Consider the following 20985-nt stretch of genomic DNA (forward strand, 5'->3'; position numbering starts at 1 on the left):
TCTTTTTTTAGACATTCTTTAGCCTCTATGAATCATCACTTCAGCCTCTGATTGATCCCAGGCCAAGGTCCTGGGCCAGGCTGAATCATGCTTTGCCAAGACAGCCTTCAGACTAGTCAGCACATTTCTTCCCCTTTCCAGTCTATAAAAATCCCAGACCCAGCCTCATAGTGGGCAATCCATGTGGGCTCCACTCTCTGCTGTGGAGAGCTTTCTTTCTTTGCTTATTAAACTTTTGCTCCAATCTCACCCTTGTGTCTGCATTCCTTAATATCCTTGGAAGTAAGACAAAGAACTCCACATACTACCTCAGAAGACAAAAAACTGCTATACTGTGGTGCATTGGCAAGACTGTAACAGAAGTAGTAAATCTGAAAAGTCATATGGAAATGAACATGATATATAATATGTAGAGAAGTTTAAATGGGAGATTGAAGAAAGAGCAAGACAAGAGAGACAAAAATTAGAAGTCCATCTACAGAACGAATGAGATATTAGCAGCAGTCTGCACCAAGCTTCTACAGACAAAGTGGGTCAAATGTTTGTTTACTCTCCATTTTTACAAGGCCAGTCCAAGAGTTATCTTGTGTTGAAAATCTTAATAGTGTAGGTTTCAACAGAGGACATATTATGAGAGAAAACTTAAGGATCCCTACCTCACACCCAGGGACTTCAAATAGCAGCATGAACTACTCAACCAAGACTCAGCCAGATTGGATAGAAAAAATAACTACAGAAGTAAAAAATGCTGTTGCTGAATTGGAAATTAGCTCTCATATGATTTCTTCTGTAGAATCCACTGAAGAATGAGTCACATCTAAATCAATATGTCCTTTGGAAAGCATAATGAGAATATGTTCCAATTTTAAAGAAAAATAAAATAATTTATAAGAACATAAAATTTTATTAGTGGGCTGTTTATGTGATACTTTCTTTCTCATTAAATATAACCTGACAATCTTTATTAAATGAAAATATTTTTGTATCATCAACAACAAAAGAACTAGGATGAAGAATTTCCCACATTCTTAATATATATAGGGTTTCTCTCCAGTATACATTCTCATGTGTGCTCAAAAGGCTGTGTGAAGGCTTTCCCAAATTTCTTACATTTATAGACTTTTACCCTACTCTGAGTCTTTTCATATATTCACACTCCAGAGGACAGTTGAAGATTTTCCCACTTTTTTTTTCTTGAGACAGTGTCTCATTCTGTTGCCCAGGCTGGGCTGCAGTGGTGTGATCTCAGCTCCCTGCAACCTCTGCCTCCATGTTCAAGCAATTTCTCCTGCCTTAGCCTCCTGAGCAGCTGGGATTAGAGGTATGCGCTACCAGGCCTGGCTAATTTTTTTGTAATTTTTAGTAGACGTGGGGTTTCACCATGTTGACCAAGCTGGTCTCAAACTTCTGACCTCAAATAATCTGCCTGCCTTGGCCTCCCAAAGTGCTGGGACTACAGGCATGAGCCACCAAGCTTGGCTTTTTTGAAAAAAAAAAAAAAAAAAAAAAAAAAACAGATTTCACTGCAGCAGGAGTCCTGTCTTTGAAATGAATTAGGTCAACTGAAGGATTAATCACAATGTTTACATTCATATGGTTTCTCACCAGTGGGAATTCTTTCTTGTGTTCAAAAGAAACTGGAACAATCCAGGGTTTTAAAACAATGTTTGTATTCACACAGCTTTTGTCCAGTATGAACTCTTTCGTGTATTCAGAAGGAGCTGGAAAAACTGAAGGCTTCAGAATGTTGCTTATGTTCTTAGGCTTTCTCTCCCATATGAGTCCTTTCATGCAGTCGAAAGTGACTGGAAGAAATGAAGGCTTTTCCACATTGTTTGCATTCATAAGGTTTCTCTCCAGTGTGAGACCTTTCATGAATTCGAACAGAACTTGAAAATCTGAAGGCTTTCCCACATTGTTTACATCGATAGGGTTTCTCTCCTGTGTGAGTTCTCTCATGCATTCGAAATTTACTGGAAGAAATGAAGGCTTTTCCACATTGTTTACACTGATACGGTTTCTCTCCAGTGTGAGTCCTTTCATGCAATCGAATTTGACTGGAACGAAGGAAGGCCTTACCACACCGCTTACATTCAAACGGTTTATTCCCAGTGTGAATTTTTTCATGTTCTCGAAGGGAACTTGAAAAACTGAAGGCTTTCCCACATAGTTTACATTCATAGGGTTTCTCTCCAGTGTGTGTCCTTTCATGCAGTCGAAAGGAACTGGAACGAATGAAAACTTTTCCACACTGTTTACATTCATAGGGTTTCTCTCCAGTGTGCGACCTTTCATGAATTCGAAAATAACTTGAACACCTGAAGGCTTTCCCACACTGTTTACATTCATAGGGTTTCTCTGCACTGTGAGTCCTTTCATGTCTTTGAAGGGAACTTGAAAAACGGAAGGCTTTCCCACATTGTTTACATTCATAGGGTTTCTCTCCAGTGTGAGTTGTTTCATGTTCTCGAAGGGAGCTTGAAAAACTGAAGGTTTTATGACACTGTTTACATTCATAGGGTTTCTCTCCAGTATGAGTTCTTTCATGCATTCGAAGAGAAATGGACCAACTGAATGATTTGCCACACCGTTTACATTCATATGGTTTTTCTCCAATATGAGTTCTTTCATGCACTCGACAGGAATTAGAAGAGTTGAAGGCTTTCCCACATTCTTTACATTTATAAGGTCGAGCCCCCGTGTGTGTTATTACATGTGCTTGAAAGCTTGCAGAATAAAAGAAGGCTTTTCCACATTCTTTACATTCATAGGGTTTCTCTCCACTGTGAGTCCTTTTATGCCTTCGAAAAGAACTGAGAAAACTGAAAGCTTTACCACATTCTTTACACTTGTAGGGTTTTTCTCCAGTGTGGGTTCTTTCATGAGTTCGAAAGTATGTGGGACAACTGAAGGCCTTACCACATTGCTTACATTCATAGGGTTTCTCTCCAGTGTGAGTCCTTTCATGTCTTTGAAAAGACTGGTAACATATAAAGGCTTTCCCACACTGTTTACATTCATAGGGTTTCTTTCCAGTGTGAGCATGTTTTTGAAAAGACTGGTAATATATAAAGGTTTTTCCACATTGCTTACACTCATAGGGTTTCTCTCCAGCATGAATCCTTTCATGTCTTTGAAAAGGCTGGTAATATATAAAGGCTTTCCCACACTGTTTACATTCATAGGGCTTCCCTCCAGTGTGAGTTCTTTCATGTTTGCGAACGCAGTGGCGATAACTGAAGGTTTTCCCAACCGCTTTACGTTTACATGGTTGCTTTTCATATTCCTGATTCTCATTTGGTTTCTGTCCAGTGTGAGATCTCATATGCCTATTAAGGGATGAATGATGCATGAAGTCTTTTCCACAAAAGCTGCATTCATGTGGTTTTGCTCCAGTAAAAGTTTCCTTGTTGATATTAACATTTGGCATCTGGCTTGTGGTTTCTCCACATTTGCTACCTCTTCTACTTTCACAGAGTCTCTCAACCATATGACCTCTGTAAAAAATGAGCAGTACATTATTAGTGGCTTTTTTTTTTTTTGAGACGGAGTCTGGCTCTGTCGCCCAGGCTGGAGTGTGGCGGCCGGATCTCAGCTCACTGCAAGCGCCGCCTCCCAGGTTCACGCCATTCTCCTGCCTCCGCCTCCCAAGTAGCTGGGACTACAGGCGCCCGCCTCGTCGCCTGGCTAGTTTTTTGTATTCTTTAGTAGAGACGGGGTTTCACCGTATTAGCCAGGATGGTCTCGATCTCCTGACCTTGTGATCCGCCCGTCTCGGCCTCCCAAAGTGCTGGGATTACAGGCTTGAGCCACTGCGCCCGGCCTACTTTTTAATTATTTTGTATTTATTAGTAGGTATGAGAATTACATTTTAACCATTTTCGAAGAAAGTGTAGGATATCTGCCCTGTCTGAATTGTTTGAACGTTAATATATTCAATGCTCTGGAAGAAGACTCAACCATAGTTATGATCAAAACAGTCAATTTTTTTGTTTGTTTTGTTTAAATAAGAGATGGAGTCTCATTCTCTCACACAGGCTGGAGTGCAGTGGCACGATCACAGCTCACTGAAGCCTTGAATTCCTGGGCTCAACCAATCCTCCCATCTCAGCCTCCTGAGCAACTGGGACTATAGATGTGCTATAGATGCGTGCCAGCATGCCTGGCTAATGCTTTTTTTTTTTTTTTTTTTTTTTGAGACAGAGTCTTGCTCTGTCACTCAGGCTGAAGTGCAGTGGTGTGATCTAGGCTCACTGCAGCCTCTGCCTCCCGGGTTCCAGTGATTTTCCTGCCTCAGCCTCCTGAGTAGCTGGGATTATAGGAGCACACTATCACGGTCGGCTAATTTTTGTATTTTTAGTGGAGATGGGGTTTTGCCATGTTGGCCAGGCTGGTCTTGAACTCCTGACCTCAGGTAATCCACCCGCCTTGGCCTCCCAAAGTGCTAGGATTACAGGTATGAGCCACCGTGCCAGGCCTTTTTAGATGGAGTCTCGCTCTGTCGTCCAGGCTGGAGTGCAGTGGCGCGATCTCGGCTCACTGCAACCTCCGCCTCCCAGGTTCATGCCATTCTCCTCTGAGCCTCCTGAGTAGCTGGGACTACAGGTGCCTGCCACCATGCCGGGCTAATTTTTTTTTTGTATTTTTTGTAGAGATGGGGTTTCACTATGTTAGTCAGGATGGTCTCAATCTCCTTACCTCGTAATCCGCCCCCTCGGCTTCCCAAAGTGCTGGGAATACAGGTGTGAGCCACCACACCTAGCATTTTTTTTTTTTTTTCAGATGAGGTCTTGTTATGTTACCCAGACTGGTCTTGAATTCCTGGACTTAAGTGATCCTCCTACTTCAGCCTCCCAAACCGCTGGGATTACCTGCACGAACTACTGTGCCTGACCAAAAGAATCATATTTATAGAAGGATTTTCTGAATGCTATTTCAACGTGATTTATTTTTCACATCCTGAACATCTATGATGTTTTTAAGAAAACATTTTCAGTGAAAGTTTTCTAGGAATAACTAAATTTGAAGCTGTGCTTAATTGTTTTGCCTGCTTTCTTCTGAAATTCCCCCACGGGCCGCTATTCTTCTGTGGATGCAACTCACCTTCGATTTCTCCCCTGGTTTCTGTGGTCATCTTCAATGTCCTGGTCTTCCCACTTTTTTCCTAAAATGCACACCCAGAAACACCATTATAAATTATTACAAATTACAGAGAATCATTACAGTCTAGTTTCATGATTAGCTGTGACTGTCTGATTCAATCACTGAAAGATTCCCTTTCCACATTTCAAATCTTGGAACACAGCTATCAAGCAAGAAACACTTGTTCTGTGTTATATATTTAACTGAGGAGAGAAATGTTGATATCCTTACCTAGACAGACCAGGTTTTTGAAGGTCTCCTGCATCACATCTTCGTAGAGCTTTTTCTGTGAAGAATCCAGCAAAGCCCACTCCTCCAGGGTGAAGTTCACAGCCACATCCTCAAAGGAGACAGAGTTCTGAAACATTCCACATATGTTTACAGGAGGATGGGTAAGACTGGTGGTACTGGGGATCTATACTCGATTTATAAGAAGTTCCCATACAATTCTGTGTTCTCCAAACATTTGGTGTGTGACTCGGCTGTCAGAACTACAACTGTCCACACTGACTTCCTCATAAAATTCATGCGATCATGAACACACAGAAATTACTTCTATTTTTTTCTTTTTTCTTTTTCATTTTTTGAAACAGAGTCTTGCTTTATTGCCCAGGCTGGAGTTCAGTGGTCTGATCTTGGCTCACTGCAACCTCCGCCTCTGGAGGTCAAATGATTCTTGTGCCTCAGCCTCCTGAGTAGCTGGGACTACAGGTGTGTGCCACCACACCCAGCTAATTTTTTGTATTTTTAGTAGAGACGGGGTTTTGCCATGTTGGCCAGGCCGGTCTCGAACTCCTGAGCGCAGGCAATTTGCCCCGGCCTCCCAAAGTGCTAGGATTACAGGTGTGAGCCACTGTGCCTGATCAATTACTTCTATATTTTTACTGTGATCATTTGGAACTTTATTGTTCTCTAAAGGTGGACTCAAGCTCACATTGGAAAAGTAAAAGAAATGCTATACAAATGAAACAAATTTTAAGACCTCTAATCCCTTGTGACAAAAACTCATTTCCTACCTTATTAAGCATATTATCACTCAGCATTTCATTAAACATGGAATCAATCTGGATAAGGTTTTAATAAATAAATACACCTTCAAGAACAGTAGGCTTTTCTTTTATTCCCATCAACAAACGAGAGGCCAGGAGGCCTGGGGAAAGCTAAATTGTCACAAGGAGCTGCTGGCCAAGTCCTGAAGGACTCCGGGCCACTACTGCAGTGGGATTATTAAGGAATAGAGAGATTGACATGTTGAGGAGGAATTATTTAATTACTTAGGTGCACTGACCCAGTTGGATTAACATCTAAAGGACTGAGCCTTGAACAAAGAGTCAAGCTACCTTTTCAGTATTTCGTGGGGCGGGGGGAGATTTGTGCAGGGGGACAGAAGTGAGAAACAAAGACAGTTATTCAATTAAGGCATGCATTATATTATTTCTTACTTTTCAAGGAACAATATGTTTTACGACTTGAGATTATCTGTTTAGTGACCTTGCAGCTGCACAGCTAGAGAAACAGAGTCTTCACAATGCCTGGGAAAGGGAGAGACAAGGCTCACTGGCCACAGAAAAACAGGCAGTCGATTTTTAAAGGACTTCAGCTCTTTCTCTTCCTCAGGGGGAACTGGTTTTTCTTACATACAACTGAGTTTTTGCTTACACATCTTTAACATTTCTTTTAATTCCTGTTCCACTATGAGTACTCAAATCCAGCTGGTTGAATGAAAATATTCCTTTGCAGAAGTATTAATTTCAACTTGTTTGTGTAATATTTATCACAGGCTCAGTTCTTCCTTTTGTCTCTCTCATATTTCATGGATCTAGGAGGTTACTGGGAAGTTAGAGCTCAGGCCTGAGGAGGAACGTATGGCAACTTAGACCTCTACAAAATCCCTACACCAGGAGAAGGTTTATTACATGTATACTTGAGACCTTGGGAACAGCGGTTAGGCTGGCTCGGGGTTTTCACTGAGGTTAGGGAGTGGGCTAGTGTGGGAGTTCATGCATACAGGCAGGGGCTAATGTGGATTGGATGTCTCACCAGCACCAAATGAGGGTGACCCAGGCTTTCTTCCTACCATATCTGGATGTGGGGTATATAGCGGAAAACGAGGAATGAGATTTTATTTTATTTCATTTTTTTTGAGACCGAGTTTTGCTGTTGCCCAGGTTGGAGTGCTGTAGCGTGATCTCGGCTCACTTCAACCTTCGCCTCCTGGGTTCAAGTGATTCTTGTGCCTCAGCCTCCTGAGTAGCTGGGATTACAGGTGTGTACCACCACACCCGTCTAATTTTTGTGTTTTTAGTAGAGACAGGGTTTCACAATGTTGGCCAGGTTGGTCTTGAACTCCTAGGCTCAAGCGATCTGCCTGCCTCTGCTTCCCAAAGTGCTGGGATTACAGGCATGAGTCCCCATGCCTGGCAAGAATGAGATTTTAAAGCGATCATCCATCAAACATCACAAAAAAATGAAGTCAGAGACTTCCAATTTCTGGTCTTACAAGTAAGGAATGTAGAAATTGTCATTCCCAGCCGCCCAAGTAAAAAATAAACATCAAATCAATTACTCTTCTTAGATCCATTAAAGAATTGAGGGTCATAAGGCAAAGTTTTCTCTCTAAAATTTGAGAGACAAATAGGAAAAGTTACAATTTTATAATATTCCCAGAACATCATGTTCTTCTTAAGAAGGCCTGTTCTCAAAAAAATCCATTTCAACAAAAGCCTAACCTACTAGGATTTTGCCAAAGCCTATGTGACCTAGGGGCAGGGACACAGAAGCATGTGTGAAGGTGAACCATTTTTTGTCTTCCCAACACCAATACAAGGTGTCTTTTCCAACACCATTCTCCAACTCTCTGACATCGACTGTGCCCTAAAATATAATTCAATTTTAAGTACCCAGAATTAGTCAGACTCCACAGGTTAAGGACTCAGTCCCACAAGACTGCCCCTATGTCAGACGCAAGTCACACAGTGGGGTGCCCAGGCCACTCATGCTTCTATATGCCAACTACAAATCTGGAGTTCTCACAACAACCTTTATAGTTCAATAATTCACTAGGGCCTCCCTCAGAAGTCAGGAGAGTGATTTCCTTAGCATCACCGGTTTAATCACAAAACATACAACTCACGAACAGCCAAGTGGAAGAGGCCCATTGGTCGGTATGGGCAGGAGGTGGGAAGTTTCCATGCATTCCCTGGGTGTGCCATCCTCACGGCATCTCAATATGTTCACCAACATGGAAGTTCTCAGAGCCCCAGTATTTATGAAGGTCCCATCAGATAGATATGATTGATTAAATCATTACACACTAATGATTAATTCAATCTCCAACTCCTCTTTTCTTTGGTGAGGCTGGGGGCTAGGGCTGAAAGTTCAAGGGTGGGTCTTTCTGGTCATCAATCCTAATCCTAAAGTCATCTAGGATCTCCTAAGAGTGCTACTTTGCAAATAAGGAGGATGCTTTCACCCTTCTCACTTGTGAAATTCAAGGGATTTAGGAGCTCTGTGCTAGGAATCACATACAAAGACTAATCATATCATATCACAAAACATTGCAGCTCAGGGGCACAGGCTCACTAAAAGACTGAGGTCAAATCATAGGACTATAACATGTTTCCCTTCCACCTACAGCTTACCAGTATTGTCATTAGGGTTTCTGTTTAAAAACAGGTGGCTGCAATGAAAGAATATTGCAATTTCCTTCTGCATGTTTCAGACTTTATTTAGCAAGTGTCTAGAGAACCCCAAAGATGACAGGAGAGAGAAAAGCAAGGACACCAAAGGAAATTTTAACCTCCGACATCTACAGCTACTGAAAACAGTAAACAGAGACAAAACCTAGTAGGATAAACCTAGAACTCACACTCAAGGCCTATTTACCTCAGTTTCTTTTTCCCAGTACATCTTGTCCAGTTTTCAACAAAAAATATATGAAATACGAAAAGGTTTTAAGAACAGAATTAGAAGACAGAGGTCAAGCGCCAGAACCAGATTAGGTATAGAAGAGATGTTGGAATTGTCAGATAAGAAATTTAAACCAAATATGATTAATATACTAAGGGTTCTCAAGGAAATGTTGAACAATATGAAAGAAAAAATAGACAATTTAAGCAGAGACATAGAAATTCTAACGAAGAATCAAAAGGTAACAAAGGACATAAAATACAACACAATGAAATGAAGAACAACCTTAGAGGTTCATCAATACAGTGGAAATGTCTGAAGAGATGATCAGTGATCTTGAAGAACTGTCAGTATAACCCGCTAAACTGAAAAGGAGAAAAAAGACATCAGAAGATCCAAAAACTGTCAGAAAATTACAAAAAGTGGAACACACACATAATAGTACTAACTAAAGAAGAAACAGAAAGAAACAGAAGAAATAATTGAAGCAATAACGACTGATAATTTCCCAAAATAAACGATATACATGAAAGGACATATCCAGGAATGCCAAGCAACATAAATAACCCCGAATCCACACCTGGGTGTATCATATTCAAAGAGAAAATTAAAAGACAAAGAAAAACCTTGAAAGAAGTTACAGGAGGAACAAACAACATCTTTGTTATAAAAATGTATATGAATTAAGTCAGACTCTTTTTTTTTTTTTTTTTCTTTTTTTGAGACATTGTCACACTCTGTTGCCCAGGCTGGAGTGCAGTGGCACGATCTCGGCTCACTGCAACCTCCACCTCCTGGGTTCAAGCGATTCTCCTGCCTCAGCCTCTGAGTAGCTGAGATTACAGGTACGCACCATCATGCCCAGTTAATTTTTTTTATTTTCAGTAGAGATGGGGTTTTGCCATGTTGGCCAGGTGAGTGTCAAACTCCTGGCCTCAAGTGATCTGCCCACCTTGACCTCCCAAAGGGCTGGGATTATAGGCATGAGCCACTGTGCCCGGCCCTTCTACTCTTACTTTAATCAACCAACCTTAACAGTCACAAAGGATAAGGAAGACAATGATACAAAGATTATACCTTACAAGGTGAGCATTTGACTAAATGACAACACTATCCCCCAGCAGGACATCCTGGCCCATGGATATAGATATACTTATTGACTACAGGAAAAAGAGGAGACAGAATTATGCAAAATCTCCAACTTTTCTCCAAATTTTCACTAGACCTAGATTTGTTACACCTTCTACAACAGTGGCACTACACTGTTTTCTTCAAGTCACTGATTGCATCAGTGTTTCCATAAGAATAATTGAAGGTGCACTTCAATCCAGTTTTACTTGCCACTTACCTAGTATTTTTAACTTCAACATCAGCTGTAGCCATCACTGGAATAACAAGTTTACTTGCTTAAGAACAACAACCTGGGCTGGGTGTGGTGGCTCATGCCTGTAATCCTAGCACTTTGGGAGGCCAAGGCGGGTGGATCACCTGAGGTCAGGAGTTCAAGACCAGCCTGACCAACATGGTGAAACCCTGTCTCTACTAAAAAATACAAAAATTAGCCGGGTATGGTGGCAGGCACCTGTAATCCCAGCTATCAGGGAGGCTGAGGCAGGAGAATCGCTTGAACCCAGGAGGCGGAGGCTGCAACGAGCAGAGGCTGCAGTGAGCCCTTGCACTCCAGCCTAAGCAACAGAGCAAGACTCAACCTCAAAAAAAAAAAAAAAAAAAAAAAAAGAACAATAACCTGGCTACAAATTTGTATAGCTTCTTGGCTGGTCTTACTGCCTTTCTCATCCACCTCTACTAGTCATCAGAGTGACTTTACTATCTTGTTATTACTTAAATTCCAACCAGATAAACCAGGGTAACACAAGCATACACATCACTGCAGACAAACGACAAATTGCACCATCTGCTTGCCAAGCACCGTATCTGATTAATAGTTTGCTGACTGACAGCAACAGTGCACTCTCAGCATGGAGACTTAGTTTCTCCAAAATCACCTTTAGCCTCTCTAAGTTCTCCTATGCCTCACCTAATTCACCTTTCTTTTCATCTTGAGACTTGTCTTTGCCACCTAGAGACTTCGGAACCATTGCATCAGATTTATTTGATTAACTTAGTTGAAGCAGACTGGCCGATCAGGCTCAGAATGGATGTCAGACCAGACCTGGTAGAACCTAGATGCCACAGCCAGGTTTCTATTCCTTACATTTGTTAACTAAATGCAGCATTAGGAACCATCGCAGGCTTAGGTGAATCTGCAGACTCCAAGGGCTGCGGTGGTCTGGCTTGGCTACTAACCTGTTATATAAGTTGTATTGCTTAACTGCTTAATGAGAGAGGAGAAAACACATATTTCGCTTGATACATACTGCTGCTAGTAACAGCTCTCTACTATGCTGCTTAAGGAAGAGTTTAGGATGAAACTTACCCATTGAGCACTGTTATTTTTTTTTTATTATTATACTTTAAGTTCTAGGGTACATGTGCACAACGTGCAGGTTTGTTACATATGTATACATGTACCATGTTGGTGTGCTGCACCCGTTAATTCAGTCATTTACATTAGGTGTATTTCCTAATGCTATCCCTGCCACTTCCCTCCACCCCCACGACAGGCCCTGGTGTGTGATGTTTCCCACCCTATGTCCAAGTGTTCTCATTGTTCAGTTCCCACCTATGAGTGAGAACATGTGGAGTCTGGTTTTTTGTCCTTGTGATAGTTTGCCAGAATGATGGCTTCCAGCTTCATCCATGTCGCTACAAAGGACACGAACTCATCCTTTTTTATGACTGCACAGTATTCCATGGTGTATATGTGCCACATTTGCTTAATCCAGTCTGTCATTTATGGACATTTGGGTTGGTTCCAAGTCTTTGCTATTGTGAATAGTGCCACAATAAACATACATGTGCATGTGTCTTTATAGCAGCATGATTTATAATCCTTTGGGTATATACCCAGTAATGCGATGGCTGGGTCAAATGGTATTTCTAGTTCTAGATCCTTGAGGAATCACCACACTGTCTTCCACAATGTTTGAACTAGTTTACACTGCCACCAACAGTGTAAAAGTGTTCCTATTTCTCCACATCCTCTCCAGTATCTGTTGTTTCCCAACTTTTTAATGATTGCCATTCTAACTGGTGTGAGATGGTATCTCATTGTGGTTTTGATTTGCATTTCTCTGATGACCAATGATGATGAACATTTTTTCATGTGTTGGTTGGCTGCATAAATGTCTTCTTTTGAGAAGTGTCTGTTCATATTCTTTGCCCACTTTTTGATGGGGTTGTTTTTTCCTTGTAAATTTGTTTTAAGTTCTTTGTAGATTCTGGATATTAGCCCTTTGCCAGATGGGTAGATTGCAAAAATTGTCTCCCATTCTGTAGGTTGCCTGTTCACTCTGATGGTAGTTCCTTTTGCATGTCCTCTGCAATAACATCAATGAAGCCCATTAAAAAAAAAATCAGCTCTGATCTTAGTTATTTCTTGCCTTTTGCTAGCTTTTGAATGTGTTTGCCCTTGCTTCTCTAGTTCTTTTAATTGTGATGTTAGGGTGTCAATTTTAGATCTTTCCTGCTTTCTCTTGTGAGCATTTAGTGCTATAAATTTCCCTCTACACAGTGCTTTAAATGTGTCCCAGAGATTCTGGTATGTTGTGTCTTTGTTCTCATTGGTTTCAAAGAACATCTTTATTTCTGCCTTCATTTTGTTATGTACCCAGTAGTCGTTCAGGAGCAGGTTATTCAGTTTCCATGTAGTTGAGCGGTTTTGAGTGAGTTTCTTAATCCTGAGTTCTAGTTTGATTGCACTGTAGTCTGAGAGACAGTTTGTTATAATTTCTGTTCTTTTACATTTGCTGAGGAGTGCTTTACTTCCAACTATGTGGTCAATTTTGGAATAAGTGTGATGTGGTGCTAAGAAGAATGTCTATTCTGTTGATTTGGGGTGGAGAGTTCTGTAGATGTCTGTTAGGTCTGCTTGGTGCAGAGCGGAGTTCAATTCCTGGATATCCTTCTTAACTTTCTCTCTCATTGATCTGTCTAATGTTGACAGTGGGGTGTTAAAGTCTCCCATTATTATTGTCTGGGAGTCTAAGTCTCTTTGTAGGTCTCTAAGGGCTTGCTTTATGAATCTGGGTGTTCCTGTATTGGGTGCATATATATTTAGGATAGTTAGCTCTTCTTGTTGAATTGATCCCTTTACCATTATGTAATGGCCTTCTTTGTCTCTTTTGATCTTTGTTGGTTTAAAGTCTGTTTTAGTGGAGACTAGGATTGCAACCCCTGCTTTTGTTTGCTTTCCATTTGCTTGGGAGATCTTCCTCCATCCCTTTATTTTGAGCCTATGTGTGTCTCTGCACATGAGATGGGTCTCCTGAATACAGCACACTGATGGGTCTTGACTCTTTATCCAATTTGCCAGTCTGTGTCTTTTAATTGCAGCATTTAGCCCATTTACATTTAAGGTTAATATTGTTATGTGTGAATTTGACCCTGTTATTATGATGTTAGCTGGTTATTTTGCTCGTTAGTTGATGCAGTTTCTTCCTAGCATCAATGGTCTTTACAATTTGGCATGTGTTTGCAGTGACTGGTACCGTTTGTTCCTTTCCATGTTTACTGCTTCCTTCAGGAGCTCTTGTAAGGCAGGCCTGGTGGTGATAAAATCTCTCAGCATTTGTTTGTCTGTAAAGGATTTTATTTCTCCTTCACTTATGAAGCTCAGTTTGGCTGGATATGAAATTCTGGGTTGAAAATTCTTTTTTTAAAGAATGTTGAAGATCGGCCCCCATTCTCTTCTGGCTAGGAGAGTTTATGCCAAGAGATCTACTGTTAGTCTGATGGGCTTCCCTTTGTGGGTAACCTGACATTTCTCCCTGGCTGCCCTTAACATTTTTTCCGTCATTTTAACTTTGGTGAATCTGACAGTTATGTGTCTTGGAGTTGCTCTTCTTGAGTATCTTTGTGGCATTCTCTGTATTTCCTGAATTTGAATGTTGACCTGCCTTGCTAGGTTGGGGAAGTTCTCCTGGATAATATCCTGAAGAGTATTTTCCAACTTGGTTCCATTCTACCTGTCACTTTCAGGTGCACCAATCAGACGTAGATTTGGTCTTTTCACATAGTCCCATATTTCTTGGAGGCTTTGTTCATTTCTTTTTACTCTTTTTTCTCTAAACTTCTCTTCTCACTTCATTTCATTCATTTGATCTTCAATCACTGATATGCTTTCTTCCACTTGATCAAATCAGCTACTGAAGCTTGTGCATGCATCACGTGGTTCTCGTGCCATGGTTTTCAGCTCCATCAGGTCATTTAAGGTCTTCTCTACACTGTTTATTCTAGTTAGCCATTCTTTGCGATGGGTTTGAACATCCTCCTTTAGCTCAGAGAAGTCTGTTATTACTGATCGTCTGAAGCCTTCTTCTCTCAACTTGTCAAAGTCATTCTCCATCCAGCTTTGTTCCGTTGCTGGCGAGGAGCTGCATTCCTTTGGAGAAGAAGAGGTGCTCTGATTTTTAGAATTTTCAGCTTTTCTGCTCTAGTTTCTCCCCATCTTTGTGGTTTTATCTACCTTTGGTCTTTGATGATGGTGACATACAGATGGGGTTTTGGTGTGGATGTCCTTTCTGTTTGTTAGTTTTCCTTCTAACAGTCAGGATCCTCAGCTGCAGGTCTGTTGGAGTTTGCTGCAGGTCTGTTGGAGGATGCTCAGCTGCAGGTCTGTTGGAGACCCTGTTTGCCTGCGTATCACCAGCAGAGGTTGCAGTACAGCAAATATTGAAGAATGGCAAATGTTGTTGCCTGATCCTTCCTCTGGAAGCTTCATCTCAGAGGGACACCTGGCTGTATGAGGTGTCAGTCCGCCCATACTGGGAGGTGCCTCCCAGTTAGGCTACTTGGGGGTCAAGGACCCACTTGAGGAGGCACTCTGTCCGTTCTCAGATCTCAAACTCTGTGTTGAGAGAACCACTACTCTCTTCAAAGCTGTCAGACAGGGACGTTTAAGTCTGCAGAAGTTTCTGCTGCCTTTTGTTCAGCTATGCCCTGCCCCCAGAGGTGGAGTCTACGGAGGCAGGCAGACCTCCTTGAGCTGCAGTGGGCTCCACCCAGTTCGAGCGTCCCAGCTGCTTTGTTTACTTACTCAAGCCTCAGCAATGGTGGACGCCCCTCCCCCAGCCTCACTGCCACCTTGCAGTTCAATCTCAGACTGCTGTGCTAGCAGTGAGTGAGGCTCTGTGGGCATGGGACCCTCCGAGCCAGGCGTGGGATATAATCTCCTGGTGTGCCATTTGCTAAGACTGTTGGAAAAGTACAGTATTAGGGTGGGAGAGTCCTAATTTTTCAGATACCGTCTGTCATGGCTTCCCTTGGCTAGGAAAGGGAATACCCTGACCCCTTGTGCTTCCCAGGTGAGGCGATGCCCCGCCCTGCTCTGTGGGTGGCACCCACTGTCTAACAAACCCCAGTGAGATGAACCCAGTACCTCAGTTGGAAATGCAGAAATCACCCATCTTCTATGTTGCTCACGCTGGGAGCTGTAGACTGGAGCTGTTCCTATTCGGCCTAATCTTGGAACCTCAAGGCCGAGTACTATTATATCTTAGTTGTTACAGTGTTATGTTTAATCAGATACATATTACATATCCAATAATTAATATAAAACATAGGATTGACACAAATAGACTAAAACAGTTAATTTTTTTTTTTTTAGTAGAGATGGGGTCTCCCTATGTTGCTGGTCTCAAGTCATTCTCCTGCCTCAACCTCCCAAAGTGCTAATTATAAGTATGAGGCAATGCATGCAGCCTAAAATATTTTAGAATATAAAAGGGATATAACAGATACAACAACAACAACTACTGCTACTTCTGTTCCTACCACTCCTTCTAAAGCCATCATAAAAATTCCTGAGCCTCGAATACATAGATATCCAACAATACTAACTCAAACCTAAAATCACAGGATTACCAGAACACACTCCACAACATGTACTTGATGAAAATATATTATTTTTTGAACAACTGCTAGAAAAATCAAGGGACTAATAATATGTAGTCTCAGGCCATTTGAAATGAATGCCTAAAGAATTTCTACACACACATCCAATCAACGCATTTTTATAGATGCTTGGCATGTATTCCCAAATACCCCTTAGAAGACCACATAAATGCAACTCAGCCAATGTATGTAGCTACAATCAAGCATTCAATAACATCTCAAACCAATGGACAGCACCCATAATACATAGAAAAATGCCACAGAAACAGACATGCCAATCAAAACAGACCATTACCCAGCCTGGCCATCATGGTGAAACTCCGTCTCTACTAAAAATACAATAATTAGCCGGCATGGTGGCTCATGCCTATAATCCCAGCTACTTGGGAGGCTGAGGCAGGAGAATCGCTTGAACCCCGGAGGTGGAGGTTGCAGTGAGCCGAGATCACGCCACTGCACTCCAGCCTGGGTAACAGAGTGAGACTGCATCTCAAAAAAAAAACACAAACAAAACAAAACAAAACAGATCATTAGATAAAAGCAATCTGTCAGACCAAACACCAATCCAAGTATCACAGTCAAACCATATACTGAGGCCGGGCATGGTGGCTCTTGCCTGTAATCCCAGCACTTTGAAAGGCTGTAGTGGGCGGATCACAAGGTCAGGAGTTTGAGACCAGCCTGGCCAACATGGTGAAATCCCAACTCTACTAAAAATATAAAAGTTAGCTAGGTGTGGTGGCAGGCACCTGTAATCCCAACTGCTCAGGAGGCTGAGGCAGGACAGTTGCTTGAAACTGGAAGGCAGAGGTTGCAGTGAGCCGAGATCGAGCCACTGCACTCCAGACTGCGAAAGAGCAAAACTCCATCTCAAAAACAAACAAACAACAACAACAACAACAACAAAAAGTATACTAGAAGAACATGACAAGCATAAATATGACATATACTCCTACAAGTCATTTGTTGATACTTGGTATGAATTCTGGTACCAACCCAGACTTGAAGGAAGTAAAGATTATGATTACAAAGCAGATCTAAAAGATGGTACAACACCAGACACAGCTATCACACCAACCATTCATATTACATATACCCAACTTTCAGACCTCCACGGGAAAAACCACCAATGCCACTGGGATACCCACTGGACTGTGATATATAATAGAAGAGGATAAGACATACTAAAATGATTCTCTAACTTTCCACTTTGGGGAAATTTTGCCTTCCCCAACCTTGCTATAATCATGCCAAAAGTCAAACTTATTTGACAGAACCACAATTTTTTGACAGAACTAAAAAAATCCTCACTAGTAGAATTAGACTGGAAACAGATTACACCCAATAATCTTTTTATCCCCTCCCACAAGGCGGAGTCTTGCTCCGTCGCCCAGGCTGGAGTACAGTGGCAACCAACATTAATATGCTTCCACCTTAACATATATTAGAACTATATTTCATCATCCTACAGGTGAAAAAACCTTACCCTCACCCATTTTTCAGTATAATTTACTAAAATGGCTACACGTACCTAGACCAACAAACTTTACAAATCAAACTGAATGAACAGACACAGCACCATTCAGAATTTGATATAATACAACACATACTAAATTCACATTGGATGGCAAACTTGGCTACAATATATGCAAACTACCTTTATTTATTAATTTTTTTTCGAGACAGTCTCAAGGGTGGAGTACAGTGGCGTTATCTCAGCTCATTGCAACCTCTGCCTCCTGGGTTCAAGCAATTCTAATTCTCCTGCCTCAACCTCCCGAGTAGCTGAGATTACAGGTGTGCGTCACCATGCCTGGCTAATTTTTTTTTTTGTATTTTTAGTAGAGACGGATTTGCTATTTTGGTCAGGGTGGTCTTGAACTCCTGACCTCAGGTGATCCGCCCGCCTCGGCCTCCTAAAAGTGCTGGGATTACAGGCGTGACCCACCGTGCCCAGACCACAGTTTTATTTCTTAAGAGCAGGGTTTGATTTTAAACACAAACTTAACTCCCACATGTCAACTACCACTTCCATACTCTCCTCTATCTCACAGACACTTAATGAAATACAATCAATGATGACTCATATAAATTACCTCACAGAATATCAAAAGGTGTTTAATTACAATATTGATTACAAGGTAGGCATCTTAAAAACCAATCTTTTTTTTTTTTTTTTTGAGACGGAGTCTCGCTCTGTCACCCGGGCAGGAGTGCAGTGGCCGGATCTCAGCTCACTGCAAGCTCCGCCTCCCAGGTTTACGCCATTCTCCTGCCTCAGCCTCCCGAGTAGCTCGGACTACAGGCGCCCGCCACCTCGCCTGGCTAGATTTTTGTATTTTTTAGTAGAGACAGGGTTTCACTGTGTTAGCCAGGATGGTCTCGATCTCCTGACCTCGTGATCCGCCCGTCTCGGCCTCCCAAAGTGCTGGGATTACAGGCTTGAGCCACCACGCCCGGCCTAAAACCAATCTATTTATATTAAGAAACTTGATGGTGAAAGACTGCAAACCCAATGTACTAAGCGAAGTATTTTACTAACTCAGACTTGGAATAACGTAAGAAACCCAATACAGTCAGGAAAACTATTTACAAAACACTGGCAGATCATAAAGCAGCTATAGCTCAACTGGATACATCCAAACCATCAGGATGTGAAGATTCAAAGTAATGTATATTAAGCCTACTTGAATTAAGATGAGGAGACTCACTACTAGCTTTTGACCCAAGTACACAGACAGATAAAAGATATGATCTACAAATAACCACCTTAGGAAAACCATTACTTACTGATGATTATTTTATACAAAAATAATTAGTATTCCAATTCTGAAAAACTATATATTACACCTTTCAGGGTATGGTACCCAAACTAGATTACTGACATATCAGTATCAAAAAAATAACCACAATCAGCCGGGCGCAGTGGCTCATGCCTGTAATCCCAGCACTTTGGGAGGCTGAGGCAAGGAGATCACCTGAGGTCAGGAGTTCAAGACCAGCCTGGCCAACATGGTGAAACCCCATCTCTGCTAAAAAACACAAGAATTAGCCGGGCGTGGTGGCAGGCGCCTGTAATCCCAGCTATTCGGGAGGCTGAAGCAGGAGAATTGCTTGAACCAGGGAGGCAGAGGTTGCAGTGAACCGTGATCACGCCATTGCACTCCAGCCTGGGCAACAGAGTGAGACTCCATCTCAAAACGAAAACAAAAATGAAAACAAAAACAAACAAAAAAATTCCCACAATGACTCTAGACTTAGGAACCTTCCACTGGATAATTGCTCAGAGAAAAACACACTGACCTATTAAAACCACACGAGGAAAGAAAAATCACAACGTACACCTACAATCGGAATGTATCAAAGTGGTGTATATCATAAACATCACTCTCACAAATCTCAAAGCTTACCACTTAGCTGGGCGCGGTGGCTCACGCCTGTAATCCCAGCCCTTTGGGAGGCTGAGGCAGGCAGATCACAAGGTCAGGAGATCGAGATCATCCTGGCTAACACGGTGAAATCCTGTCTCTACTAAAAATACAAGAAATTAGTTGGGCGTGGTGGCGGGCGCCTGTAGTCCCAGCTACTCTGGAGGCTGAGGCAGGAGAATGGCGTGAACCCGGGAAGCGGAGCTTGCAGTGAGTCGAGATCGTGCCACTGCACTCCATCCTGGGCGACAGCGCGGGACTCCGTCTCAAAAAAAAAAAAAAAAAAAAAAAAAAAAAAAAGGCCTACCACTTATATGGAAGAAATGACATACAGAGATTTTCCATCATCGTGGCACTGCAACATAGAAGAAATCTCTTGGGTGGAAACCACGCAGATAAAGAAACACAAACAAGAAAAATTTAAAAACCTGAACAAGCTCACGATAAATTCCATCCAGAAACCAAAGAAACTAAAAATCGCACACATTCACACAAGGTAACAAAATTACCCAGAGCAAAGGGAAACGAGAATGAAGGGTGGCTAGAATTAATGTTTGATCAAGGAGTCCAAAGGCAAGAAACACAATCTTTCTGATCAGTTATGACAAGGAGTCCCCGTCCTCGAAGTTCGAAAAGAAAGCCCACATTCAGAAGGTCAAAAACACCCCCAGGCTTGAGTGCTGGGAGCACTAGAAGGGGTCAGTCCCTGGTGATGAGAGCAGGGGCGTTTGAGCAGTCACAGGAACCTCTGGGAGCTCCTCTTGTCCTCCTGACCCCGGCAGCAAGGACCTCCCCAGGCTTCGGTTATCACAAGTGAGGAAACGTGCCCGTGGATTCTTCGTAAGGTTTCCAGCCAAGTGGATTCTTAGACGCACAAACCCCACAGACCGAGATGGGATCTCCCCAGGACCCTCCCGCTGTCACCGAACAATCCGGGGAGATGCGGGGTTGCGGGCGCGGAGCTGCCCATAGAGGGGCTCCAGGGCCGGGGGCCGAGGTCGCCCCGCGGGGATGGGATAGGACGCTGGGGCTCCCGACTGCCGGTCCAGCCCCCACGGAGAGGACCGAGGGCCGAACTGCGCCCGTGGTGGCCCCTGGGTCTGCAGACCCCGGAGTTGACAGCAACGAGGTGCCCGGCCTCGGCCACAGACGATTCCAACCAGAAACCTCCCCTCGGACACTGGCCCCGCACACTCACCATTTCCCAGCGTCCGGGAAGTCCCGGTGTCCTACCTAAGGATCTGTCAGTAGCTGCAAGTCACGGCGCGACAAAGGATGCGCCAGAGCCACCTTCGCCCTCAAAAGCAGGTGAAACGCAATCTTGCCGTGGGCCAGGAATGGCGACGTCCGCACTGCGCATGCGCAGCTTGGCCACTCACAGCTTTTCAGCTGAGGTCCTGATTGGACAAATCCAATGGCCCCGCCTCTTTGTCACTGAGTGACAAGGGAGCAGGAAGGGGCGTGGTTGAGCTGGCCTGGCTTCATTCCGGCT

General features: G+C 42.7%; 1 protein-coding gene across 2 annotated transcripts; it reads right to left on the reverse strand.

Annotated features, from left to right (window-relative positions):
- Positions 1-875: 875 nt before the first annotated feature.
- On the reverse strand, positions 876-20897 carry ZNF14 (zinc finger protein 14). 2 transcript variants are annotated; one of them, XM_030934958.1, is made up of 4 exons: positions 20692-20897; positions 5374-5500; positions 5104-5164; positions 876-3497 (listed from the first exon to the last, which is right to left on the reverse strand). In XM_030934958.1, the coding sequence occupies exons 1-4, from the start codon at positions 20692-20694 to the stop codon at positions 1760-1762; spliced, it is 1929 nt and encodes a 642-aa protein (XP_030790818.1). In that variant the 5' UTR covers positions 20695-20897; the 3' UTR covers positions 876-1759. The 2 variants fall into 2 exon arrangements, with proteins under 2 accessions (XP_030790818.1, XP_010385038.2); XM_010386736.2 differs by having other exon boundaries at positions 1444-3497; positions 20727-20833.
- Between the last annotated feature and the right edge of the window lie 88 nt (positions 20898-20985).

The sequence above is a fragment of the Rhinopithecus roxellana genome, chromosome 8, assembly GCF_007565055.1.
Source record: "Rhinopithecus roxellana isolate Shanxi Qingling chromosome 8, ASM756505v1, whole genome shotgun sequence".
NCBI classification, from domain to species: Eukaryota; Metazoa; Chordata; class Mammalia; order Primates; family Cercopithecidae; genus Rhinopithecus; species Rhinopithecus roxellana.